Below are 22,559 nucleotides of genomic sequence, written 5' to 3'. Positions count from 1 at the left end.
GCATAAATTTAGGGTTTAAATAATTCAACACAATTTTTTTTATAAATTTCTAATATATTGATTGAATTTGTTAAAGTACAAATAGACCGTAACCCAAAAATAGAAAATACGAGGATTATATACAAGACGCGAATAAGCCAGCGACTCGATCATTTTTATACAAAAAGAAAAAAAATTATAATAAGACAAGCAGACACTCGTTTTTAGTCACCTCTCTTTACATTTTAACCAAAATCTTAAACAATCGTGTGATTATGTTCCCTATATTTTTATTTAAATCAAAAAAAAAATTAAAATTAAACGTAGTACAATAATTATTTTGAATAATAATAATAATAAACGTGAAAATGCATAAAAAGGCAACTTGTGGTTCAATATTAAAAAAAGCGGTACAAAAAAAAACGAGACGTAACGTTTAAGTAAACTATAGAAAATGTAATAATAATAAAGGGTGAGACCACCATGTGGACTTAATTAAATAACGCAGAAATCCAAAATTAAAATAAATTAAGAAAGTAATAAAATCTGCTTTGATTGATTGATTGGCGAGTTTACAAAAAGAAACGTTTGATTTTAGAAAAACAATTTAGAAAATAATTATATAAACCAAAATAAAAGAAAAATTCTTATTTAACCTATATACATAATTATTAATTAATGTCAAAAGAAATTATTTTTTAAAATTACGTTCTCTTTATAAATTCGTATGGCTAAGTACTTTTCCTGATATTAATGTTTACATCTCTCATCTTTTTTTTAATTCTTTGCTGATTAATTATATACAAAAAAGTGAGAGAAAGAGTACGGGATTAATTAACTCGTTACAAAAAAAAAATTAAAAACATCCTCAAAAATTTAAAATGAAATAAAATCATTTAAAACGATTGCAAATCCCGAAACTCAACTTAAATTAATTTTTGTAATTCTTTTTTAATTAATTAGGTCCATCGTCGCCGTCGAGGGTCTCATCCTGCGTGGTTGAATCATCCCCTGAACCGTTTCCGCTCGTTTGGATCGATCCCCGTTTCGACGAACTTATTCTGGTCGATGATAAACCCATACCGGCAGCACCTCTCCTAAATTCACAACCAAATTAATTAATTAATTAATTAAAAATTTAATCAGAAAGAAAAAAATTAAGCAAAAAAATTCCTGGTTATTTTTTGTTAGTTACAAACAAAGAAAAAAAAACTGTTTTATTTAGGTTGGTATTAAAAACCCGATTAAATGGAATTAAAAAAAATTAAAAATTCTTTGTTTCGCAACTAGATGCGATAGCAAAATAATAACAAACAATGCGTTTTAGCAAGCTCATCGCGGATTTTCGCGAAATCATTAATTTTTTTTTTTATTTCGTCTCAACGCTTTAACGTACCGTTACTTATTCGTAAAAATGTATTTAACTATGTATTCGGATCTCTGGGTATCACATCATGATTTTACACTGGAAATAATACATAATTATCCTAATAATAAATAACAATTAATTAAATTAAGTGTTTAATGAAATAAAAATTGAAATTTTTTTAAGTTGGTGGTAAATATTAACATTATAACCTCAAAATTACACATCACAATTAGCTGTCAAACGTCAATTTTTTTAAATTTTATTAAAAGAAAAGTGAGAAGATAATTGTAATGGATTATAGAAGATAGAGAAAGCCTTAAGAAATTATATCCTACTTTTATAATTAAACAAAATAATTAATGTGATGGAACAAATAGCTAAAAGCCTGAAAGATGTTGTTGGACTCAATAAAGAATCGCGGCAATTAGCTAATTATTGTCTACATTACGTTTGGTGGCATTTGAAAGAAGAGGCAGAATAGGTACACAGCAAGTTTAGTTTTAATTTTAAGTCTTTGCAAGCAGTAATATGTATTCTGTCATCAGTATATAGCATTTTGCAAGTGTTCTATTTGAAATACCCAGTCTTCTATTAATACTATCCAGTCTTACCTCAGCAGTATCTAGTTTTCTATCACCAGTACATAATTTATAGTTGATACATTATCAATACAATATTGAACAATATTCGCCTTCATTAGCAATATATAGTGCTCTGATAGTATATGCAGCTTTCTTTTTCCAGTAACAATATTCAGTCTTCTGTGGAGTATCCACACTTCTGCCTATCTAAGTTTCTGCAGGCAATAAAGTGTCTTGCAAGATATATGTAATCTTCTGTCAACAGTTTCTTGGCTTCTACAAGCAATAACACGACTTCTTAAAGTAATATTTAAGGTTCTGCAAGCAATAAAGTGTCTTAAAACCAGTATTTACTCTTCCGCCAACAGTATCTTAGTTTCTGTAAGCAGTAACATGATTTTTTATGTTTAAATGTTGTATGATTTTTATTTTTTATATTTAAGGTTCTGCAAGAAATAAAGTGTCATACAACCAGTATCTTAGTTTCTGCAAACAGTAATATGACTTCTGACAACAATATTTAAGGTTCTGCAAAAAATAAAGTGTCCTGCAACCAGTATCTTAGTTTCTGCAAACAGTAAAATAACTTCTAACAGCAATATTTAAGGTTCTGCAAGCAATAAAGTGTCCTGTAACCAGTATTTATTCTTCCGCCAATAGTATTTTAGTTTCTGCTAGCAGTAACATGACTTCTGACAACAATATTTAAGGTTCTGCAAGCAATGAAGTATCCTGCAACCAGTATCTTAGTTTCTGCAAGCAGTAACATAACTTCTAACAACAATATTTAAGGTTCTGCAAGCAATAAAGTGTTCTGTAATCAGTATTTACTCTTCCGCCATTAGTATCTTAGTTTCTGTACGCAGTAACATGACTTTTGACAACAACATTTAAGGTTCTGCAAGCAATAAGGTGTCCTGCGACCAATATCTTAGTTTCTGCAAGTAGTAACATGACTTTTGCAAACAATATTTAAGGTACTGCAAGCAATAAGGTGTCCTACAACCAGTATTTACTCTTCCGCCAACAGTATTTTAGTTTCTGCAAAGAAAAAACACGACTTCTTAAAGTAATATTTAATGTTCTAAGCAATAAGCTATCCTGCAACCAGTATGGACTTTTCTGCCAATAAAATATAGCCTTCTTCCGACGGTATCTTGGTTTATGCAAGCAACAAAATATATTCTATCAACAAAATGTAGTCTTCCAACAGTATCTATGCTTCTAAAAGCAAATAAATTGTTTCCCACAATGAGGATCTAATCCAGTATGTAGTCCTCTGTCTTCCAATATCTTCTCTGTTATCAAATATATATTATATAGTCTTCCATTAGCAATATCCAGTCTTTTACCAGCAGTTTCTAGTTTTGCATTCGCAGTTAGTACTCTTCTGTAAGCAATAAGATAATAATATATCTTCTGATAATATATTTAAACTTCTCCAAGCAGTGAGATGTCTTTTAGAAACAATATGTAAACTTCTACAAGCAATGATATGTCTTGTAACCAGTATCTATTTTCTGCCAACAGTTTAGTGGCTTTTGCAAGCATTAAGATGTCTTCTGATAACAATATCTAAGACTCCACAAGCAATGAAAAGACCTGCAAGCAATATATACTCTTCTGTAAACAGTATCTTGGCTTCTGCCAACCGTATCTAGGCTGCTGAAAGAAAATAAGTTGTCTCCTGCAAGCAGGATCTAATTTTCTAGTAACATTATCTAATACCTAACACTACCCAGCAGTATTTAATCTATAATTCCACACTGATACAATATTAGACACCACAAGTCACAGTAGAAGGCTTCTATTGTGCAGAAAATCTTCAATGAAGAAATTTTTTATTTGTCTGAACCAAAATTTGTATCCTATATTAAGTTTCATTGAATCATCAAATTTTAAAACACCAACTTTTGCAATAACTAATCATTTTTTTTATTTTATTAAACACAAAACATAACCCGTTTATAAAAAAATTAATTCGAAATAAAAATTAGAAATAACCACATTAAAAAATTGAAATTTATTTTTTATAATAATTCCTTTTTAATTTATTAATTAACTCACCTTAATTTGCTTTTTAAGTTGCTTATTTCGCGAGTCATCGATTCGTGCGACTCCAACATATCCTCGTATTCCCTTTGAGCCTTCCTCTTTTGGGCCTTTTCGCGACTGATCTCTTCTTCCGCCTCATCCAACTGCCGTTTAAGAGCTTTAACGCGCGCGTTGGCCTTCTCAACTTGCTCTTTGTATTGATCCGCGTGTCTTCTTTCGTCTTCCAATTGCAAAACGAGTTCTTTAAGTTTCTTATCGAGCTTTCTATTCGTTTTTTGTTGACCAAATCTTTCTTTCGCTTCAATCTAAAATTAATAAAATTAATTTCAAAGTAAATAAATATTGTTTTAATAAATCACCTCTAATTGTTCCTCTAAGTTAGCTATTTTACTTTCAAGCGCTGCAATCGTAGCTTTAGTTTTCGTACGTTGCGCTGTTTCCAATTCGGCTAATTTAGCTTTTAATTCTTTGTTTTGTCGCTCAAGAAGTAATCTATTAGAATCCATTTTTTGGGTAGCGGCTCTTTCCGTTGCTAATTCCGTTGTGAGTTGATCAACTGATAATTGCGCCTTTCTCGCGCGATCCAATAAAATTTCGTTGTTACTTTGTTCTTCTTCCAATTCTTCTTCGAGCGTGGCTATCCTAGCTTCTAAGCGACGCTTTTCGTCGATCAATAACGTCCCTTTATTCGCGTTGTTATTAATTTCTTCTTGTAATTCGTCCCTTTCGGCTTCAACGGCTCTCCTAGCACGTTCGGAGCTCGCAAAATCTTCGCTAACACTCAAAATTTCCGCCTCTAAAGCTTTAACTTTTCTTTCAGCGTCTTTACAACTAGCCGCTAATTCATCGCGGGCTGCGCGAGCTTCTTCAGCGTCTCTAGTCGCTTCTTTACATTGTTGTTGCGATTTTTTAAGTTGTTTTAAAGCGTCTTCTTTTACTTTGCATTGTAACTCAACTTGAGCTTCGATCTCTTTTAAATCGCCTTCAAGCTTTTTCTTTGCAGCAACAGCGGCACTTCTTTGTTTACGTTCTTCGTCTAATTCGGCTTCTAAATCGCGGAGTTGTTTGAGAATTCCTCGACGTTTTTCTTCCGCTTGTTCCTCTTTCGCTTGAATATCACGTTCGAATTGGGCACGCAAAGCTTGCATGTTAACCTAAAAAAAAGGTGATTTAATTTCTTTTTTATACTAAAAAACTAAAATCTTACGATATTTTGGGGTAAAAAGCTAACTAATTTTCTTGGCATTTTTCTTAACTTATTTTTGTCGAGTTTAAAACGAAACTGAGATAAAAATCTGGTTATATATTACTTATATTTAATAATTAAGTGTTTTATATTCAATTAGTTTTAAAATCAACACAATTAAAATAAAATTAAATTAATCTTGATGACATCTGAGGTTGTTTAACATCTAGCGCCATCTATTAATTTATTTAATAAATTTTGGGGTAAAAATTAACTAATTTTCTTGACTTAACTTATTTTTGTTCAATTTAAAACGCAACTAAGATAAAAATCTCGTTATATATTACTAATATTTAATAATTAAGTGTTTTATATTCAATTAGTTTTAAAATCAACACAATTAAAATAATCTTGATGACATCTGAGGTTATCTAACATCTAGCGCCATCTATTAATTTATTTAATAAATTTTGAGGTAAAAATTAACTAATTTTCTTGACTTAACTTATTTTTGTTCAATTTAAAACGCAACTAAGATAAAAATCTCGTTATATATTACTAATATTTAATAATTAAGTGTTGTATATTGAATTAATTTTAAAATCAACACAATTAAAATAATCTTGATGACATCTGAGGTTATCTAACAACTAGCGCCATCTATTAATTTATTTAATAATAAATTTTGGGGTAAAAAAACTAACTAATTTTCTTGGCATTCTTTTTAACGTATTTTTGTCGAGTTTAAAACGAAACTAAGTTAAAAATCTCGTTATATATCACTAATTAATAACTTAATTATTAAATATTAAGTGTTTTATATTCAATTAGTTTTAAAATCAACATAATTAAAAAAAAATTTAATTAATCTTGATGATATTTGGACCGCGTTATACATCATTTGACTAAGCGACATTTTATCGTTTTTAGAGATTGCTGTCTGGTAGGTAGAATACCGAAAGACCTAAAATACCATTTAGTTTCGGCCCTTGATCATCTTCAGAGACTCTACAAATAGACTAACATCTCTCATCAGCATAAGATATCACGATGTTGTATATTTTTATTGAACTAAAACTAAAACGAGAACTAGATACATTCAATTGTCAATGTCAACTTTAATTTTATTATTATATTCGTAATCTTCATAAAAAATCCTTTAAAATGAGTCCAAACTCGACATATTTAACTTTGATATTAATGGAGATACAATCACTTCCGGTTTGAAACGTCAACGTCAATTTTGACATATTCGAAATGTTCATTAAAAATCCTTTAAAATGAGTCCAAAGATTACGTATTTATCTCAAAAAACAAAAAAGTTAGAATAAAAAAACATTAAACCCGAAGTTAGCAACAATGAAGATTTTTAAATATTACTACCAACCTTAATTTTTAATTTTTTTTATTATATTTTTGTTTTTGTGACAAATATTAAGACATTTTATAAAAATTAAGAATATGTCAAAATGACGTTGACATTCCCAACCGGAAGTTGACCATAACTTCATTAATATTGAAGATAAATATGTCGTGTTTGTACTCATTTTAAAGGATTTTTAATGAAGATTACAAATATGTCGAAATTGAGGTTGACATTTTAAACTTGTTTGTCTATTCTGAGAAGTCTTATATTTTTAGAGAGATGAAAACGAAAATCTCGTTTTTCTCAACATTGTTCATTTGTCGCTTAGTCAAGTGATGCATAACGCGGTCCATTAATATTATATAATATTATATTTAATAATAAATTAATAAATTTAATGTAAAAGCGCCATCTATTAATTCAAAATTAAACTATAACTGTCAAAATTAAATTTTTACCTCCAAACGTAATTTAGCATCCTCAGTTAATTGCAATTCATCCTCCAACTCCTCATTTTGCGATTTTAGCTCGGCTAATTGGCTCTCTAAGGATCTCTTAGCCTTTTCGAGTTCGTGGACGTTTTTATCGGCGGTTCCTTGATTGTTGACGAGTTCGTCGAGTTCCGCTTGTAATTGGCGTCGAACTCGCTCTAATTCCTCGATTTTTTCGTTGGAATCGTCGAGTTCTCTGCTTAACGATAAGACCCGCGTTTCTTTTTCGCGCGCCTCCCTCTCCGCCGAATCCCTATCTTGGGCTAATTTTTCGGAGATGGCTTTCTCCTCGGCTAAAATCTTATCGAAATTTTTCTGTTTTTTCTCCAACTCGACGACTTTTCCCCTTTGCGTTTCCAAGTCGATGTTGGAGTCTTCCAATTCCGCGGCAATTTTCTTTTTACTTTTTTCTAATTTATCATTAGCCGCGGTTAATTCCTCGACTTGTCTTTGTAACGCTTCGATGTCTTTGGCCATTTTCTTTTTGCTCTCCTCCAAAATCGCCGCTTGTTCCGCTTCGTCTTCCGCTTTCTTTTTAGTCTCAATTAATTGGACGTTCAAAACTGATAATTGCTTTTCCAAATTCCGTTTTGCCTCTTCTTCCTCTTCGAGTTGATCGCGGAGCGCTTCCTTATCCGCTTCTAATTGGCGCAATTTCGAGCTTAAAGCCAATTTTAATTTGGTTTCTTCTTCGAGGGCGCCTTGAACCTCGGCGAATTGCGATTCAAGCGTCGTTTGATTTTTAACGGCCGTTGAAGCTTTCAATTCGGCCTCTTCGAGTTGTTGCGAGATGTTTTCGGCTTCTTGTTGGAGTTTGGCCGCTTTTTCTTGTAAGTCTGATTTGGTTCGCTCGATTTCTTGGAGTTTAGCTTGAAGCTCGGTTAATTGACTTTCGGCTTGTTTGCGTCTGCGATCACTTTCTTGTCTGCTCGAGCTGATCGAGCGTAATTCGGTGGCTAAATCTGCGTTGTCGGCTTCGAGGGATTGTTTTGACTTTTCCAACCCAGCTTTAGCCTTTTTTAAAGTTTCTAATTGTTCATTAATAACGGAGAGTTCTTGGGTGTGTTTGTGGCGTAATTCGGCTAAAGAGACTTCGTGGGTTGATGTTTCTTCTTCGAGGGTTTTTTTTAACGTTGCCAATTCTTGTTCGCGTTTTGATCTGAGTTCTTGTTGGGCTGCTGTTGAGTCTAAAGAGTCTAATAGTTCGTTTTTGAGGGCTTCTAATTCTTCGTTGAGGTCGCGCTTCATTTTTTCGGCTTTATTTCTTGCGACTTTTTCGGCTTCTAAATCTTCTTGGAGTTCGGTTAGTTGGCTTTCAAGTTCTCGCAGCGCTTTTTGGGCCGTGGCCCTAAGCGCGCCTTCTTCGTCGACTCTAACTTGGCTTTGGGCGAGCTCTTCTTCCCTTTTACCCAATTGGAGTTGTAATTCTTCTAATTGGCTGCGCTTCTCAGAGAGTTGTTCCCTTAAATCGTTTACTTCCGATTCGATTTTGCGCTTTGAGCGGTCTGATTCTTGCCGTTGTTGGTGGTCTTTTAATAAGCGCTCTTCGAGCTCTGCTATTGTTGCTTCGTGTTTTGCTTTTAATTTCGCGAGGTGTTTCGCTTTTTCCTCCTCCTCCGCTAAGGTTTGGCTTAAATCGTTGGAGCGCTCCTCGAGGATTTTCTTTTCTTTTAATAATTTTTGATTTGTATCCTCGCTTAAAGCTATATCTTCCTCTAATTTTTTTAATTTCCCATCGCATTGGACCTTTTCGAGTTGGAGCTTTTGCCGGGCCGCTTCCTCCTCCTCCAATTGCTCCTCTAAGTCTTGAATGGTCATTTGAAGCTTCTTCTTATCGTTACTTAAGTTGCTCGCGCGTTCTTCCTCCTCCTCAACTCGCGCTTCTAAATCGTGCAAAATCTCTTCTAGTTCTTGCTTCCTCGCCGTTAATCTCGCCCTCATTTCCTCAGCTTCCGCGCATAACTCAACCTCAGCTTGGAGTTGCTCAGCCAAAGCGGTTTTTTCATCAATCGCGGATTGATATTTTCTCTCAAACTCTTGGGCCGTCTTTAAATGGACCTCCAGTTTATCTTTAACCTGTTTTAGCTCATCCTCTTTTTGCATCAACTTCTCCTCTTGCTTTGTAACTTCAAGGAGGGGCTTAACCTTGGTGTATAACCTCCACCACTGCCAATTTCTCAATTTAAGATAAGCTGAGCAATTCCTCTGAATGATTCTTATCGCGTTTAGTTGTTGAACGCGCTTTTGGTAATTCCTCCTCGACAAAAATCCGCGGCAAAAAGCCTGGAAGTTAACGATCAAATCGGTTATTTTATAATCGCGCTCCTCCTCCAAATGGGCCAAAACCCCAGCTCTGAAGAAAATCTTCGATTGCCCAATCCTATAGAGGTTATTATCCAACTCTAAACTCTTAATCATCGTCTCGCAAGCTTTCTTTCCATCCATAAAGCCTTTGTTAATAACATTCGGGGTTAAAAGCTCGTAGCGTTGGCGGAACTCTTGGAAGGGGATTCGATTAGGAAAGCCTTGGCGACAAATCCTAATTCCCTCCAAAACCCCGTTACATCTCAATTGATCCAAAACGAGCGGCGCATCAATTTTTCCCGCGCGTTTCTCATGATTAGGAATAATACATCTCACGAAATTCGGGTTAGTATTCCTCAAAGTCACCATCAAATTCGCTAATTGCTCCTTATAAAGATAAGAGACAGTCCTAAACATCCCTTTCGCCCTCCCAATCGACTCAGCATCCTTCCAAATATGCACCACAAAAGGATCCTGCGAATTTTGCAACAACGAAACAACATTTTCGTTTTGAGGGTCCATATTCTTCATTAACCACTGATCCGCGGAATAATCGACTTTCCCCGCGTAATGAATAATCGAGAAATCGGCGACCCCTCTAAAATCGCTTTTCTTAAATTTGGGGTGAGCCGAATGTGCCGAAACTAATTTGTCAACGAACGTTTTATCGGTGGCTTTCGGGAAGAGGCACTCCTCGTCCAATAAAGCCATAATCCCCATCGGTTTGTCGATTAAATCGATCGTTGGTTGTAAATCTAACCCGAAATCGATAAATTTCCATTCGATTCCTTCGCGTTGATATTCTTCTTGTTCGAGAATAAACATGGTGTGGTTAAAAAGTTGTTGCAACTTCTCGTTGGTGTAATTAATACAAAGCTGCTCAAACGAGTTTAAATCGAAAATTTCGAATCCAGCAATATCCAAAATCCCGATAAAACTCGCCCCTTGTCTCTTAGTTCTTCCTAAACTCCGATTAATTCGCGTAACAAGCCAGCGAAACATCCTCTCGTAACAAGCTTTTGAGATGGCCTCAACGGCGAATTCGACTTGTTCTTTCGTTTGGGTTCTTGTAACGAAATCTCTGCCGACTTTCAGGCGGGGTTTTAGGAAGGCTTTTGTCATTTCCGTGACGGATAATCCGAGTAAGTGGGCGATTTTTTGGGCTACCGTGTTTTCTGGAAGTGTTGCTTGGTCCGAATTTCTGTCTTGCTTGAATTGCATCGTTCCGAATAACATCACGGCGGATATTATGCGGAAAATTGCGCTAAAATCTTCTTTCGTCATTCCCATTATGTCCATGCTGCGAACTGTTGCTTGAAATTCGGCGGAATCGTCCACTCCTGGCACCAAATGGTTGTCTTCGCGAAGGAATGGATAGGTTTTTGGCTCTTCTAAAATAAATTCCTCTGGAAAATTAAAAAGAAAATTAATTTGAAATTTAGTTAATAAAAAAAAATAGTTGTCATAATTATAACCTCAATTCAAATAATATTTGTTTGGAGTTAAATTAGCTAGTTTAAAATATTTTTAAAAATTTCCACCAGATGGCGCTGTGTATTAAGCTGTAACTTTTAAAGTTTTAATTTACAAGAAAATCTTTTTGCTTTTTTTCTTGATCATATCTTATTTCTGGTGAACTTTCATTAAGTTACAGATTATTCATATTTGTTTAAATAAAGATTTTGAATGATTTTGTTAATACAAAGTTTCGATATCTTTACCAAAGATGGCGTTATGTTGAGCTGATACAACAACACACATTTTTGAGGTTATCACAACAATTATTGCTTATATAAAAAAATATTTCAAATAACATTTGTTTCAAATTAAATTTGCCACAATTTTTATTTGAAACATTATCCAATATTATTGCTAGATGGCGCGCTATACTGGTATAAAAATTTCTTAATCTTGATTCAAAAGTTTGTTATTGTTTTTATCAAAAAATGTTTCCTACAATATTTGTTTAGGATGTGATTTAAAACATCTTTGTTAATAAAAAAATTTTGATATTTCCACCAGGTGGCGCTGCGCGTAGGTATAAAAACGATTTTTTTAGGTTATCTCAATAATTATTGGTTGCATACAAAAATTTTTTAAATAATATTTGTTTATAATTAAATTTGCAACAAATTTTGTTCGAAACATTTTTTAATATAATCGCTAAATGGCGCTGTGCAATGATACAATTTGGTATTTTGAGGTTTCCTCAACAATTATTGGTTGTATAAAATAATTTTTTAAATAATATTTGATTAAAATTAAATTTGAAACAATTTTTGTCCGAAACATTTTTGAATATTACCACTAGATATTGATATAAAAACTTAATTTCCCTCTGAACAGTACGGTAAAATTATTTTACGAATAATTTAATGAATGAAAAGCATTTTTTCGTGTTCCTTAGTTCTAGGGTAAGGTTAGAGATAATAAAATCTGTATAAATAATTTTCTTTTATAAATAAGAAAGCAAGATAAGATAACCTTAACGTTGTTTGATAAATGCGGAAGTTCATTAATTCCTTATAAAATAATAAAAATTAAATTTCTTACTTTTTTGTTCAGCACTAGCTCCAGCTAGGAGTTGATAAAATATATGGAAAGTCCTTTCATGTTTGGCTTGTCTTATGGCACGAGATTTTTCTAATAAATACGTTTCGATATTCGCCCCGGCGATGTATCCAGACGCATCGAAATTAATACGAATAAATTTACCCTAAATTAAAAAAAAAACAATATTAATTATTACTTTCAAAAGGAAGTATTGATTTACTCACAAATCTAGATGAATTATCATTTTTGACAGTTTTAGCATTTCCAAACGCTTCGAGAATTGGATTGGCTTGTAATAGTTGTTGCTCAAGACCACCCTGTATATACAAAACACATAATATGTATAAATTAAAGAACATATTAAAGAAAAAAATTAAACAAAATAAATAAATGGCTTTCTGTCGATCAGTTATTGTTTATAATTAATTAATTAAAGAAATAACAAATGGGGTGGTTATTTAATGTGTTACAATGAATGAAAAACTTTCTTTAAAACTTTGTACATACCGAGAATTCTCTCGTGGGACTCTGTGGCGTGTAAACAATAACAATAGGAATAAATATTGAGTTTTTAATACTCAGAGCCGGATTTCGCATTAACTATTTTGTTTACGAGAAAGTGAGGTTAATCCGGCCCTGTTTATACTTCTACGTAAGTTAAAAGAGACAGTTGCCAAAACGAAACGAGTTAAATAAAAAAATAGACTTTTTAACAAGAAATTAAAAGCAGTTTACTTACAATAAGATCTTTCTGTGGTCCAGGAGTAAGGAAGACATGCAAGAAAAATAGCAATTAGACAAAGTTTTTATTACAATAGATCTATATAGCTCTACTTAATACAACTTAATTCGTTTTGAAAAGAATAAGCGATGTCTAAATAGTTCTAAATAATGAAAATTAATTAATATATAGAAAAATAAGGATATGATTATTATTTGAGTTGATTTTCTTACCGCTCCTGATCCTTTGGGTGATTTCGAAGCCGCTACGTACGCTAAATACTGAATAACTTTCTTCGTATTCTCTGTTTTGCCAGCACCTGATTCACCCGTACACAAAATTGATTGATCTTCTCTTTCTAAAAAATTTAAAATATAAAAGATTAGAATAACGGACAAAAATAAAGCATAAAATCATCGTTTTCGTTATTTTTAGAACGCAAACGTTAAAATCATACTGAGATCATCATCAAAATTATTTACACAAAATTATTTTTATACAAAATTTAAAATTTATAATTAAACCAATAAGATAGTTTATATAAATGTAAAATTTGACATATTTGTGATCTTTATTAAAAATACTTCAAAATGAGTCCAAACATGATATGTTTAACTTCAATATTACTCGAGATATAAGCAACTTCCGGTTTTAAATAAAACGTCTTAAATTTTATCACAAAAAACGAAAATATAAGAAAAATATTTAAAAATTAAGGTTGATATTAATATTTAAAAATTATGTTGCTAACTTCAGGTTTGATATTTTTTATTCTAACTTTTTTTGTTTTTCGAAATAAATGCATCATGTTTGGGCTCATTTGAAAGGTTATTTAATAAGGATCACGAATACATCAATATTAAAGTTGACATTAACACCATAAAGTTGTCAACTTTGAAATGTCAACCTCAATTTTGACGAATTTGTAATCGTCATTAAGAATCCTTTGAAATGAGTACCAACACGACATATTTCATTTCAATATTAATGAAGTTATGGTCAATTTTAGGTTTCAAATGTCAATGTCAATTTTGACATATTCGTCATTTTATTAAAATGTCTTAAAATAAATATAATTTTTCATAAAAAATCTCAAAAATTAAGGTTGGTATTAATATTTAAAAATTATGTTGCTAACTTCATTGTTGCCAACTTCAGGGTTAATAATTTTTATTCTAACTTTTTTGTTTTTCGAGATAAATGCGTCATGTTTGGGCTCATTTTAAAGGTTATTTAGTAAAGATTACGAATATAATAATGAAATTAAAGTTGACGTTGACACCTGACGGTTCTTTTTTAGCCGTGGGTCGAAACGGTTTCAAAAAACACCAAAATCAAAACACTAAAACTAGAACTAACACTAGAACTAGAAAGTTTCGGGTTATAACTTGTAAGTTTTTACTTCTTTGCGTATTTACTTATTGAGACGGTTGAATACTGTCTTTAAATTTATTAGATTCAGTATACCTTCAGAAAGTTTATAAACGAAATGACACTGTTGGGGAATGTTTCATGACAGATGCCGTTTTTAGTTCCATCTTTTTATCAATAGATGGAACTAAATAACGCATATTCGAATTATACCAATTTAATTGATTTAAGATAAAAAATTAAATAAATCAAAAATTATTTAATTTTTTTATTAAATCGTTTATTTTAATTTAATTTAGCAACAATTAAATAAAAAAAATAAATAAATTCGTTGCAGTTTCATTCTTCGCCAATAGATGGCGGAAGTTTCGCGAAAAATCTTTTTCTTCGAATTAAACAAAATAAATTAGTTTAAAAAAATCAAAAATTACGTTGATACTGATTCGAAACATCAAAATAAATCAATTTATGAAGTAAATAAAATAAATTAAAAAATATAAATAGAATTAAAATTACGTTTAAATTTCATTGTTGTCATTTTTGACAGTTGTCAAATTACAACATAGGTTATGTGTACTTAATTATGCTCGATTTAATTTCTTCGTTCTATTTGAATTGTAATCGTATTTATGTTTACTCACCTTGTAACATTGAACGATAGGCCGTGTCGGTTATTGCGAAAACGTGCGGGGGAACTTCATGTCTCTTTATTCCTTTGTACCTTTCCATTATTTTCTCCGTATAAATCGGTAATTTCTTATACGGGTTTACTACCACGCAAAATAGGCCTGAATATGTCTAAAAAAAGGAGGAAAAATGGGGTAAGTAAACAATTACATAAAGTAAATCATATTTATTTTAGGCGATTTTCTAAGGAGAAGACTTAAATGCAAGATTTGGATGTCACGGCTTAATCCGATCAATCATGTGGATTAGATCGAAAAAATGGAACGAAAATTCTAATAATTAAAGTGTCATCTCCAATTATTGCTAATAATCGCCATCAACAAGACAATATACGACCTAATCTTAAAAAAATGCATTCTTTTGGTGTTTGCGTATTTTAAGATCGACTCATCTATTTATACGGTTCCCGCGAGGCGCTAACTCTGGGGCAAGGTCATTTAAAACCTTTAAGAAGAGACAAAGGATTCGGCGGACGACGGCGGCAGAGGTGGTGGCCCCCCGTTCTTCTTGTGACCTTCTGAGGTCAAAGACTTCGGCGACACACTCGTTTGCATCACACGTTACGTTCCCCTTTTTATTTTATTTTTTTAAATGTTTTTCTTTTCTTCATATCTCCCTCCGCAACTTTGCACTCAAAGCTCAAAATTCAAAACCACGGCAGCAAAAAAAAACTGCCTCAGCAAATAAAACGATAATTTAGAAACGAATTTCGAATAAAGTCGTTCGTTGTGTTTTGTTGCAGTTTAATTTGTTAAAAGAAAAACGGAAAAGTTTGATGCAAATTAATCGTCTGGAAATGGTCGCGCTCAATTAGTTCTCGCTTACTTTAATAGGCTCGGAAAAAATTGCGTAAACGAGAGTCTTGTTTAAGAAAATCGTGCCTCTCTTTAAGGAGAAATGACCTTAAAACGCCTAATAAAGAAGATTAATTTATTTTGGGTTTCTATTAAATTAAAACTTGTTTTTCATAAAATTATTAATTTAAATCAATCCTCTTTTAATCAAGTTCAAAGTTGAATTTCACACAAACACTTTGAACGGGGTAATAAATTCCAAATGTGAAATCAACGTTATCTCTTTAATAATGATAAAAATTCCTTTTTAAACATTTCCTTAATGTGTCATCAATAAATTCCTGTACGGACAATTACTTCTTTGTCCTTGGAGTGTTACATCGTCCCGGTTGCAATCCGAATTTATTTTTATATTTTTGATTACGTCGACGTATTCGGATTGAGTAATTCGGACTCCTTATACGGTAAAGAATTTCGCTTATCTCTGAAAACGTCGAGGAGGTTTTCGAGGAAAAACGAACGACGACGACAAATCGATAAAACATGCAGGATGACGATGATTCATAAGCGGTCAGACCATGTAAATATAAACTATGTGTAAAGAAGTAAACATTGGAAATTAATATTTGATGAAGATTTTTAAATAAATCCGTATCCTGACAAAGTTGTAGATTATGTGGTTTTCTTACAATTTCTAAATACATGGTTCATATCTAAAAGAATTATGATTATTAGCAATATTAACATAATTTCAGACCATACAGAACTATGTCCAACATTATAATCTGATATGTCATCATTTGGAACGATTTCTGATGATAATTATCAGATATTAAAATAAATATATTTCAATTTTGATCAATTTCCAACGTTCTATTTCTCAGGGCAGTTAATTTTGAGCGATATCTACCTGGTGGCAGATAGTATTAAGCGATTGCTAACAATATTTATCATATTTTATCAGATTTCTCATAATTTTTTATGATTAAAACATTTTTAAAACATATTATATTTACTTTTTCAATCTTTTTAATCTAAAAAATTTCAAAACGCAACAAAGGTCAAAATCCCTTTAATTTGATACCCAACAACCTATATTTTCACTAAAATACCAACACGTAACCTTAAAAATAATAGTTATTTTTCCTTTTCTAACCTCAAAAATTTAATTATTTTAAATTCGGAATAAGCATCAAAAATGCTTTAATTTGATACCCAACAACCCATAGTTTCATGTAAATATCAAAATATAACCTTAAAAATGACAGTTAATATCCGCCATCTTTGATTTTATTTATATTTTTGGAAATAATTTTTGATTTTAATTAAACATCTTGTAATTTCATACCCACCAACCTATATTTACAAAAAAAAACGAAAACATAACCTTAAAAATGATAATTAATATCCGCCATTTTTAATTAAAATTTTTTTTTTAATGTTTTTTGGAAACATTTCAGATAACTTAAAAATTAGTCGAAAATCATAAAGGAAATTTAATAACCAAAATTACCCTCTAAAAAAAAATTGTTACATCCGCCATTTTGTTTTTTAATTATTGTTTTAAAACATTAACAATTTTAAATTCGGAATGAGCATCAAAAATCCTTTAATTTGATACCCAACAACCCATGTTTTCATTAAGATACAAAAATATAACCTTAAAAATGACAGTTGATGTCCGCCATCTTTGATTTTAATTATTACTTTTTGAAATAATTTTTGTTTCTAATTAAAAATCTTGTAGTTTAACAACCCACCAACATATATTTAAAAAAAAAATAACATAACCTTAAAAATGACAGTTAATATCCGCCATCTTGGATTTTAATTTTTTTTTTTTTGATTTCAATTAAAAATCTTGTAATTTCATACCCACCAATCTACATTTACAAAGAAATACGACAACATAACCTTAAAAATGACAGTTAATATCCGCCATCTTTAATTTTTTTTTTTTAATTTTATCTTTGGAAATATTTAAGATAAACCCATCGTGTTTGGGCTTAAATAACTCGATTTTTAATTTTGGATCGATTGAATCATAAAGCAAGTAATATTTGTAATCAAGTTAAATGAAATTTAAAAAATTAAAGTTTACTTTAATAATGTTTATAATATTATTACGTAAATTGATAAATATTGGAAGCACGATAAGCATTTTTTATTAAGTGCTACACTGCAAATAAACAAAACTCTTCTGATAAATATTGGATTTACTGCAACGAAAAATAAATGAAATAAAATATCAACTTTGTTTTACAATTTACAATTAACGAGGACACCCAACATCTGTTTAGACTTTTTTAAACTTTTTAAATTCACATCGTAACCCAGTTTCTCGGACGAGATACATTCGTACTTTAAGAAAAAAAAATAACACATACAAGAAAGAAAAGAAACCGTCGTCGAAGACCATAAATGGAAGTAAACGCAACCGATCGCAACGCAACAACGTCCTTAAAACTTAACACACACATCAGCTGTTCGTTTTAGGGCGTTTTTTAGGCCCCAATGAAAGAAGAAACGCGATTAAAGGGCGCGAAAAATTCAATTACTATCGGACGATTACGATTTTCAATCGGGATTTGTTTTGGTGTTGCGGAAAATGATCTGAAGCAAGGAAAAGACACCCACGTGTTAAGTTTAGGGTTTGGTTCGCGAAAGTGAAGGTCGCGTTCCAGTTTTGTGCTTATGTTGTGCGGTGGAAAAGAGAAATTAGGGTTATCCAGTTTTTAAAAACGTTGTTTGTTCGCTATAAAAGTAAATGGTTGTTGCGAAAAATAATTTTATTTAAAATTATTGATTTTCGATTTTTCCTATAAAAAAAATAAAAACACGATAAGATATCCAAAGTAATAAACCCGTTCGGCATCTTTAATCTCTTAACACAAGACAAACCAAGATAACGAGTTATTAATCAACAGTTTATTTAATAAAATTAATTACTTTAATTTCAAAAAAAATCTATCACTACTAATTTAAAGTTTTTGATTAAAATGTTTGAAATAAAAACGCCGACCTTGCCTCACATACTCTACCCTATTAACATTTAATCGCCTAAGAATGTCGGGATCGCAATTTGCATTTAATTAACAGCATATAAAGCAGCAGAGTTAAAATATTGTGCGAGAAAATTAAAAGCTTTTCGCACAACATTATTATTCATACCAACAAAACAAATAGAAATAAACCAACATTTTTTTTTGTAAATTCTAGTCGTGGTAATCGCGAACGGAAGTCTACTTTTCGATAAGAACACGTCGCGAGGTGATAAGAACGTCTTTTTTTTAAGGAAATTCTTAAAATTTTAGAATTTACTGAAAAGTTGTTGAATTAAATTAAATGAAATGATAACGCGTATACTTTTAAGATTAATATTTAGTTTGAACATAAAATGGAATGCACGCAACGCAATTTTTAACTGCAAATTAACGTTAAAAATTCAAACCAAAGAAAACCTTGAAGTCTTAATAACTGCTTACGTTTACACAAAACGCAAAAGCTAATAAATAGTCATTAAAACAACGAAAAACAGCATCAACTTAGTTGTAGTTTAAAGATTCTTTGTGATGATTTCCACGAATTAATCATCAACGAAAACCACATAGTTTAAACGTGAATCGTTTAGGCGGAGAGAAACAGGTAAAAGTCTTGAACCGACCAATTCCAGGTGGTTTCGGTGACATTTCTACTATAGATAGAGTACTGGAATGCCGTTCTTAAAAGGGGTCAACAACACGATAAGCGACTACTCCCCCGCATCGCCAAGAACCAGACATTGAAGACGTTGCTCCCTTTTTGCTACCTCGACAATAAAAAAATTAAAAATCACTTCTTAGAACTTATAATCACTTGAAATAAACAATTTGGGTGTTTAAAAACCATATTTGATGTGTTTTTTGGTCCAAAAATAATGCATTTTTGTAAAATTTAATAAATTTAAAAAATAAAATTGTAGGTTGTCAAACGTCAAATACGATTTAATATGGGGGGGTCACCACTAGATGGGAGGAGTAGTTGTTTATAAAAAAAGGATATTTTAAAATAAAAAAGAATCATAAAAATTATGATAGTCACTCAAATAACGATTAATTTTCCTTTTTTAACATAAAAAAATTCCATTTATTAATTCCAAAGTTTTTCCTAAAAAATAAATTAACAAAATTAATCACATCAAAAGTTAATCAATTAATTACCTTACAACTTTTTACTTTAATAAATCATCCCGTTTTTCTTTAATCTCCAAAAAAGTTTAAATTGATGGAATAAAAAGTAAGGTTATGTTTCTTTATGTGTAAGTTTGAAAAATTACTTCTTCGAACTTATTATCGCTTTGAATAAAGAGTTTGCGTGTTTAAAAACGTATTTTGATGTGTTTTTTTGGTGTAAATATAATCTTTTTTAGTCAAATTTGATAAATTTAGGAAGAACTGCAATCGGAGGTTGTCAAATGTCAAACACGATTTAATATGAGGGGTTACCACTAGATGGGGTGAAAAAATCATAAAAATTGTGAAATAATCACCTAATTAACGATTAATTTTCCTTTTTAACTTAAAAAACTTTCATTTTTAATTCCAAAGTTTTTCCGATTTTCTTAAATCTTCAAAAAATTTAAAATTGACGGAACAAAAAGTAAGGTTACGTTTCCAAAAACTGATTACATTAATTTAGAGGGAGAAATCACTTCTTAGAAGTTATTATCACTTCAAATAAATAGTTTGTGTTTAAAAACGCATTTTGATGTGGTTTTTTGGTTCAACTAAATAATTTTTTTGTAAAAATTGATAAATTTGGGAAGAAATGTAATCAGAGGTTGTTAAATGTCAAACATGATTTAATATGGGGGGTTGCCGCTAGATGGGGTAAATAATTATTGATAAAAAATCATACAAATTTTGAAATAATCACCTAAATAGCGATTAATTTTCCTTTTTAACTTAAAAAACTTTCATTTTTAATCCCAAAGTTTTTGCGATTTTCGTCAATCTTCAAAAAAATTAAAATTGACGGAACAAAAAAGTAAGGTTATGTTTCCAAAAACTGATTATTACATTAATTTAGAGGGAGAAATCACTTCTTAGAACTTATTATCACTTTAAATAAATGTTTTGTGTGTTTAAAAACGTATTTAGATGTGGTTTTTTGGTTCAACTAAATAATTTTTTTGTAAAAATTGATAAATTTAGGAAGAAATGCAACCGGAGGTTGTCAAATGTCAAACACGATATAATATGGGGGATTACCGATAGATGGGGTGAACAATTATTTAAAAATTTTAATTTAACATTCATTTTAACACAATTCAAGTATCTTAACCAAAAAAATCTAAAACTTAACCAAATCCATACAAAACATGTAGAAGAATAAGCAGAAAGTTATCGAGTTTCTTCTCGTAAGACAAAAAATAATTATCCTTCTGTAGAAGTCTGGACCATTAAGGAGAAGTTTTAAAATGATGAAAGAAGAAAATTGATTCAAGAGATTATTTATATTTTCATAATTCTCATTCATAGCTCATTGTACCCACAGTGATGTAGAGTTTTTGATATAAACCCCAAAAAATAAATGACACATACTCAAATTCGTTTGCCATTGTATTCAAAAAAGGTGTACTTTCACTCAAAATCAATTAAAACCGCAGCTCCATAACATCTGATTCATCGATGAGTAACTTTTATATTCAACTATCTTCTGTGTAAATCATTTGACTTATTAAAAAACATTTTCCTCAAATTAAGGATTTTTTCCGGAATGAATCGATATTGAACATTTCCAATATTATATAAATATGAAATATCTCTTAAAATTAATAAATTACTTAAAACTTTTAAGTAATTCTTGTTTGTATTATGAAGAGGAACCGTTCCTAAGCAACGAATTAAAATGTATTCATGAATTTGACAGATTAAAAAAAATTTTTAGGTTAAAAAAAAACTGTCAGAAAATATGCATAAATGTCTTAAATGTAAAATAAACATAATATTTAGTTTTGGATTTTCCCATACATTATGAGTCACCCTGTATAGTTCGACGATCGATCACGAAATTCTACGAATACCGGATTTCGAAGACTAAACAAGTTGAACTGAAAAAACAAACGTGGGGCCCCAACGAAAGAGTTTATCAATAATAAGACTTGGTTTAAGATGACTTGTTTTAAAGGAGTTATTTGGAACTTACATAGATTAATCCGGAATAGTATCTATCTTTAAGATTGTGTAGGACGCAGGCTTCGTTGAGGCAGGTGAGGTCCGCCATGTCCTCGACCTTGTCAAACTTCGGGGGGTTCATTTTTTGGATATCATCGCGAGCGACAAAGGTCCTTTTTCCAGACTCTTGGAGTTCCACTTCGACCTCGTCTCCACGTTCGCCCTTGATGCTCGCCGCGACGAAACCCTGGCTTTCGTGGGGCACCCATACGAGTCTCTTTTGGGTCCATTCGGCTTGCGATGCGGGGTCGTTGTACAGGTTCCTATCGACACACAGGTATTTCAGTTCTGGATCATAACGATCCTTGGCGTTGTCGTCCGCCATAGTTTTTGCGGCACTCCCGGCTCACGATTAAAACTTGTATCTGTACGAGTTATACTCGTTAATACGGTAAATGCAGTTCGAGGGTGTTTTTACGGGGTTCGTGGGCATCTGCTTACGACCGTTTTAATTACGTTTACGATGAACGCGTCGGATTTGATTCAAAAAAGGGAATCGTGTACTGTTTGATGTTGGATGAAACGGAAGAACGCGTGGTCGTCGTCTCTTTGTATCTGTACTTGTCAGCGACGGCCAACCGACTGCTGTTGGGCAGCGCCCGACATCCAAACTTACCGACCGAGACAACCAAACCAGTGGCGTAATAGAAAAGCAGATAACGTATGAACCCCACCCAAAAATTTAAATTTAACCGAAACGAATAATTTGGTTTTGAATAAATCTTTTTTACCTTAAATTTCATTTTAATTTCGATTTCACCGAAATCTATATTCGTTTTTAGCATTAATTAATAAATTAAAATTTAAAAAAAAATTAGGTTAGAATCAATTAAATCAGTGACAGATGACAATTTAATCCCCACTCAAAAAAAAAAAATTCAGTTTTT

At 31.5% G+C, this 22,559-nt stretch overlaps 1 protein-coding gene and 1 long non-coding RNA gene across 5 annotated transcripts; one reads left to right on the top strand and one right to left on the bottom strand.

Annotated features, from left to right (window-relative positions):
• Window positions 1–252: 252 nt before the first annotated feature.
• On the bottom strand, window positions 253–22,293 carry LOC111426163 (myosin heavy chain 10). Of its 4 annotated transcripts, XR_011640483.1 has the most exons (11): window positions 21,644–22,293; window positions 14,618–14,774; window positions 12,839–12,963; window positions 12,624–12,635; window positions 12,109–12,201; window positions 11,885–12,047; window positions 6,995–10,737; window positions 4,344–5,138; window positions 3,997–4,289; window positions 1,376–1,444; window positions 986–1,076 (listed from the first exon to the last, which is right to left on the bottom strand). XR_011640483.1 is itself a non-coding variant. In XM_023060548.2 (10 exons), exons 1-10 carry the CDS (start codon window positions 21,995–21,997, stop codon window positions 935–937), a joined length of 5,877 nt encoding a protein of 1,958 aa, XP_022916316.1. In that variant the 5' UTR covers window positions 21,998–22,293; the 3' UTR covers window positions 253–934. The 4 variants fall into 4 exon arrangements, 3 of the variants coding, with proteins under 3 accessions (XP_022916316.1, XP_022916317.1, XP_071052310.1); XM_023060548.2 differs by lacking the exon at window positions 1,376–1,444 and having other exon boundaries at window positions 253–1,076; XM_023060549.2 differs by lacking the exons at window positions 1,376–1,444; window positions 12,624–12,635 and having other exon boundaries at window positions 253–1,076.
• On the top strand, window positions 14,720–15,393 carry LOC139429892 (uncharacterized). Its single transcript, XR_011640485.1, has 2 exons — window positions 14,720–14,797; window positions 14,852–15,393. It is a non-coding gene; the product is annotated as an uncharacterized lncRNA (long non-coding RNA).
• Window positions 22,294–22,559: the final 266 nt, after the last annotated feature.

Source organism: Onthophagus taurus, chromosome 5 (genome assembly GCF_036711975.1).
Source record: "Onthophagus taurus isolate NC chromosome 5, IU_Otau_3.0, whole genome shotgun sequence".
Lineage (NCBI taxonomy): Eukaryota > Metazoa > Arthropoda > Insecta > Coleoptera > Scarabaeidae > Onthophagus > Onthophagus taurus.
This window is presented reverse-complemented; position numbering and strand designations above follow the sequence as displayed.

Excerpts from the sequence above, each read along its gene's own strand:
- LOC111426163 (XM_023060548.2), bottom strand. The coding sequence starts at position 21,997 with ATGGCGGACGACAACGCCAAGGATCGTTATGATCCAGAACTGAAATAC. Across the intron at positions 14,775-21,643 it reads ACTATTCCGGATTAATCTAT|ACATATTCAGGCCTATTTTG; the intron begins GTAAGTTCCAAA and ends TCCTTTTTTTAG. Across the intron at positions 10,738-11,884 it reads AGCTAGTGCTGAACAAAAAA|AGGAATTTATTTTAGAAGAG; the intron begins GTAAGAAATTTA and ends TTAATTTTCCAG.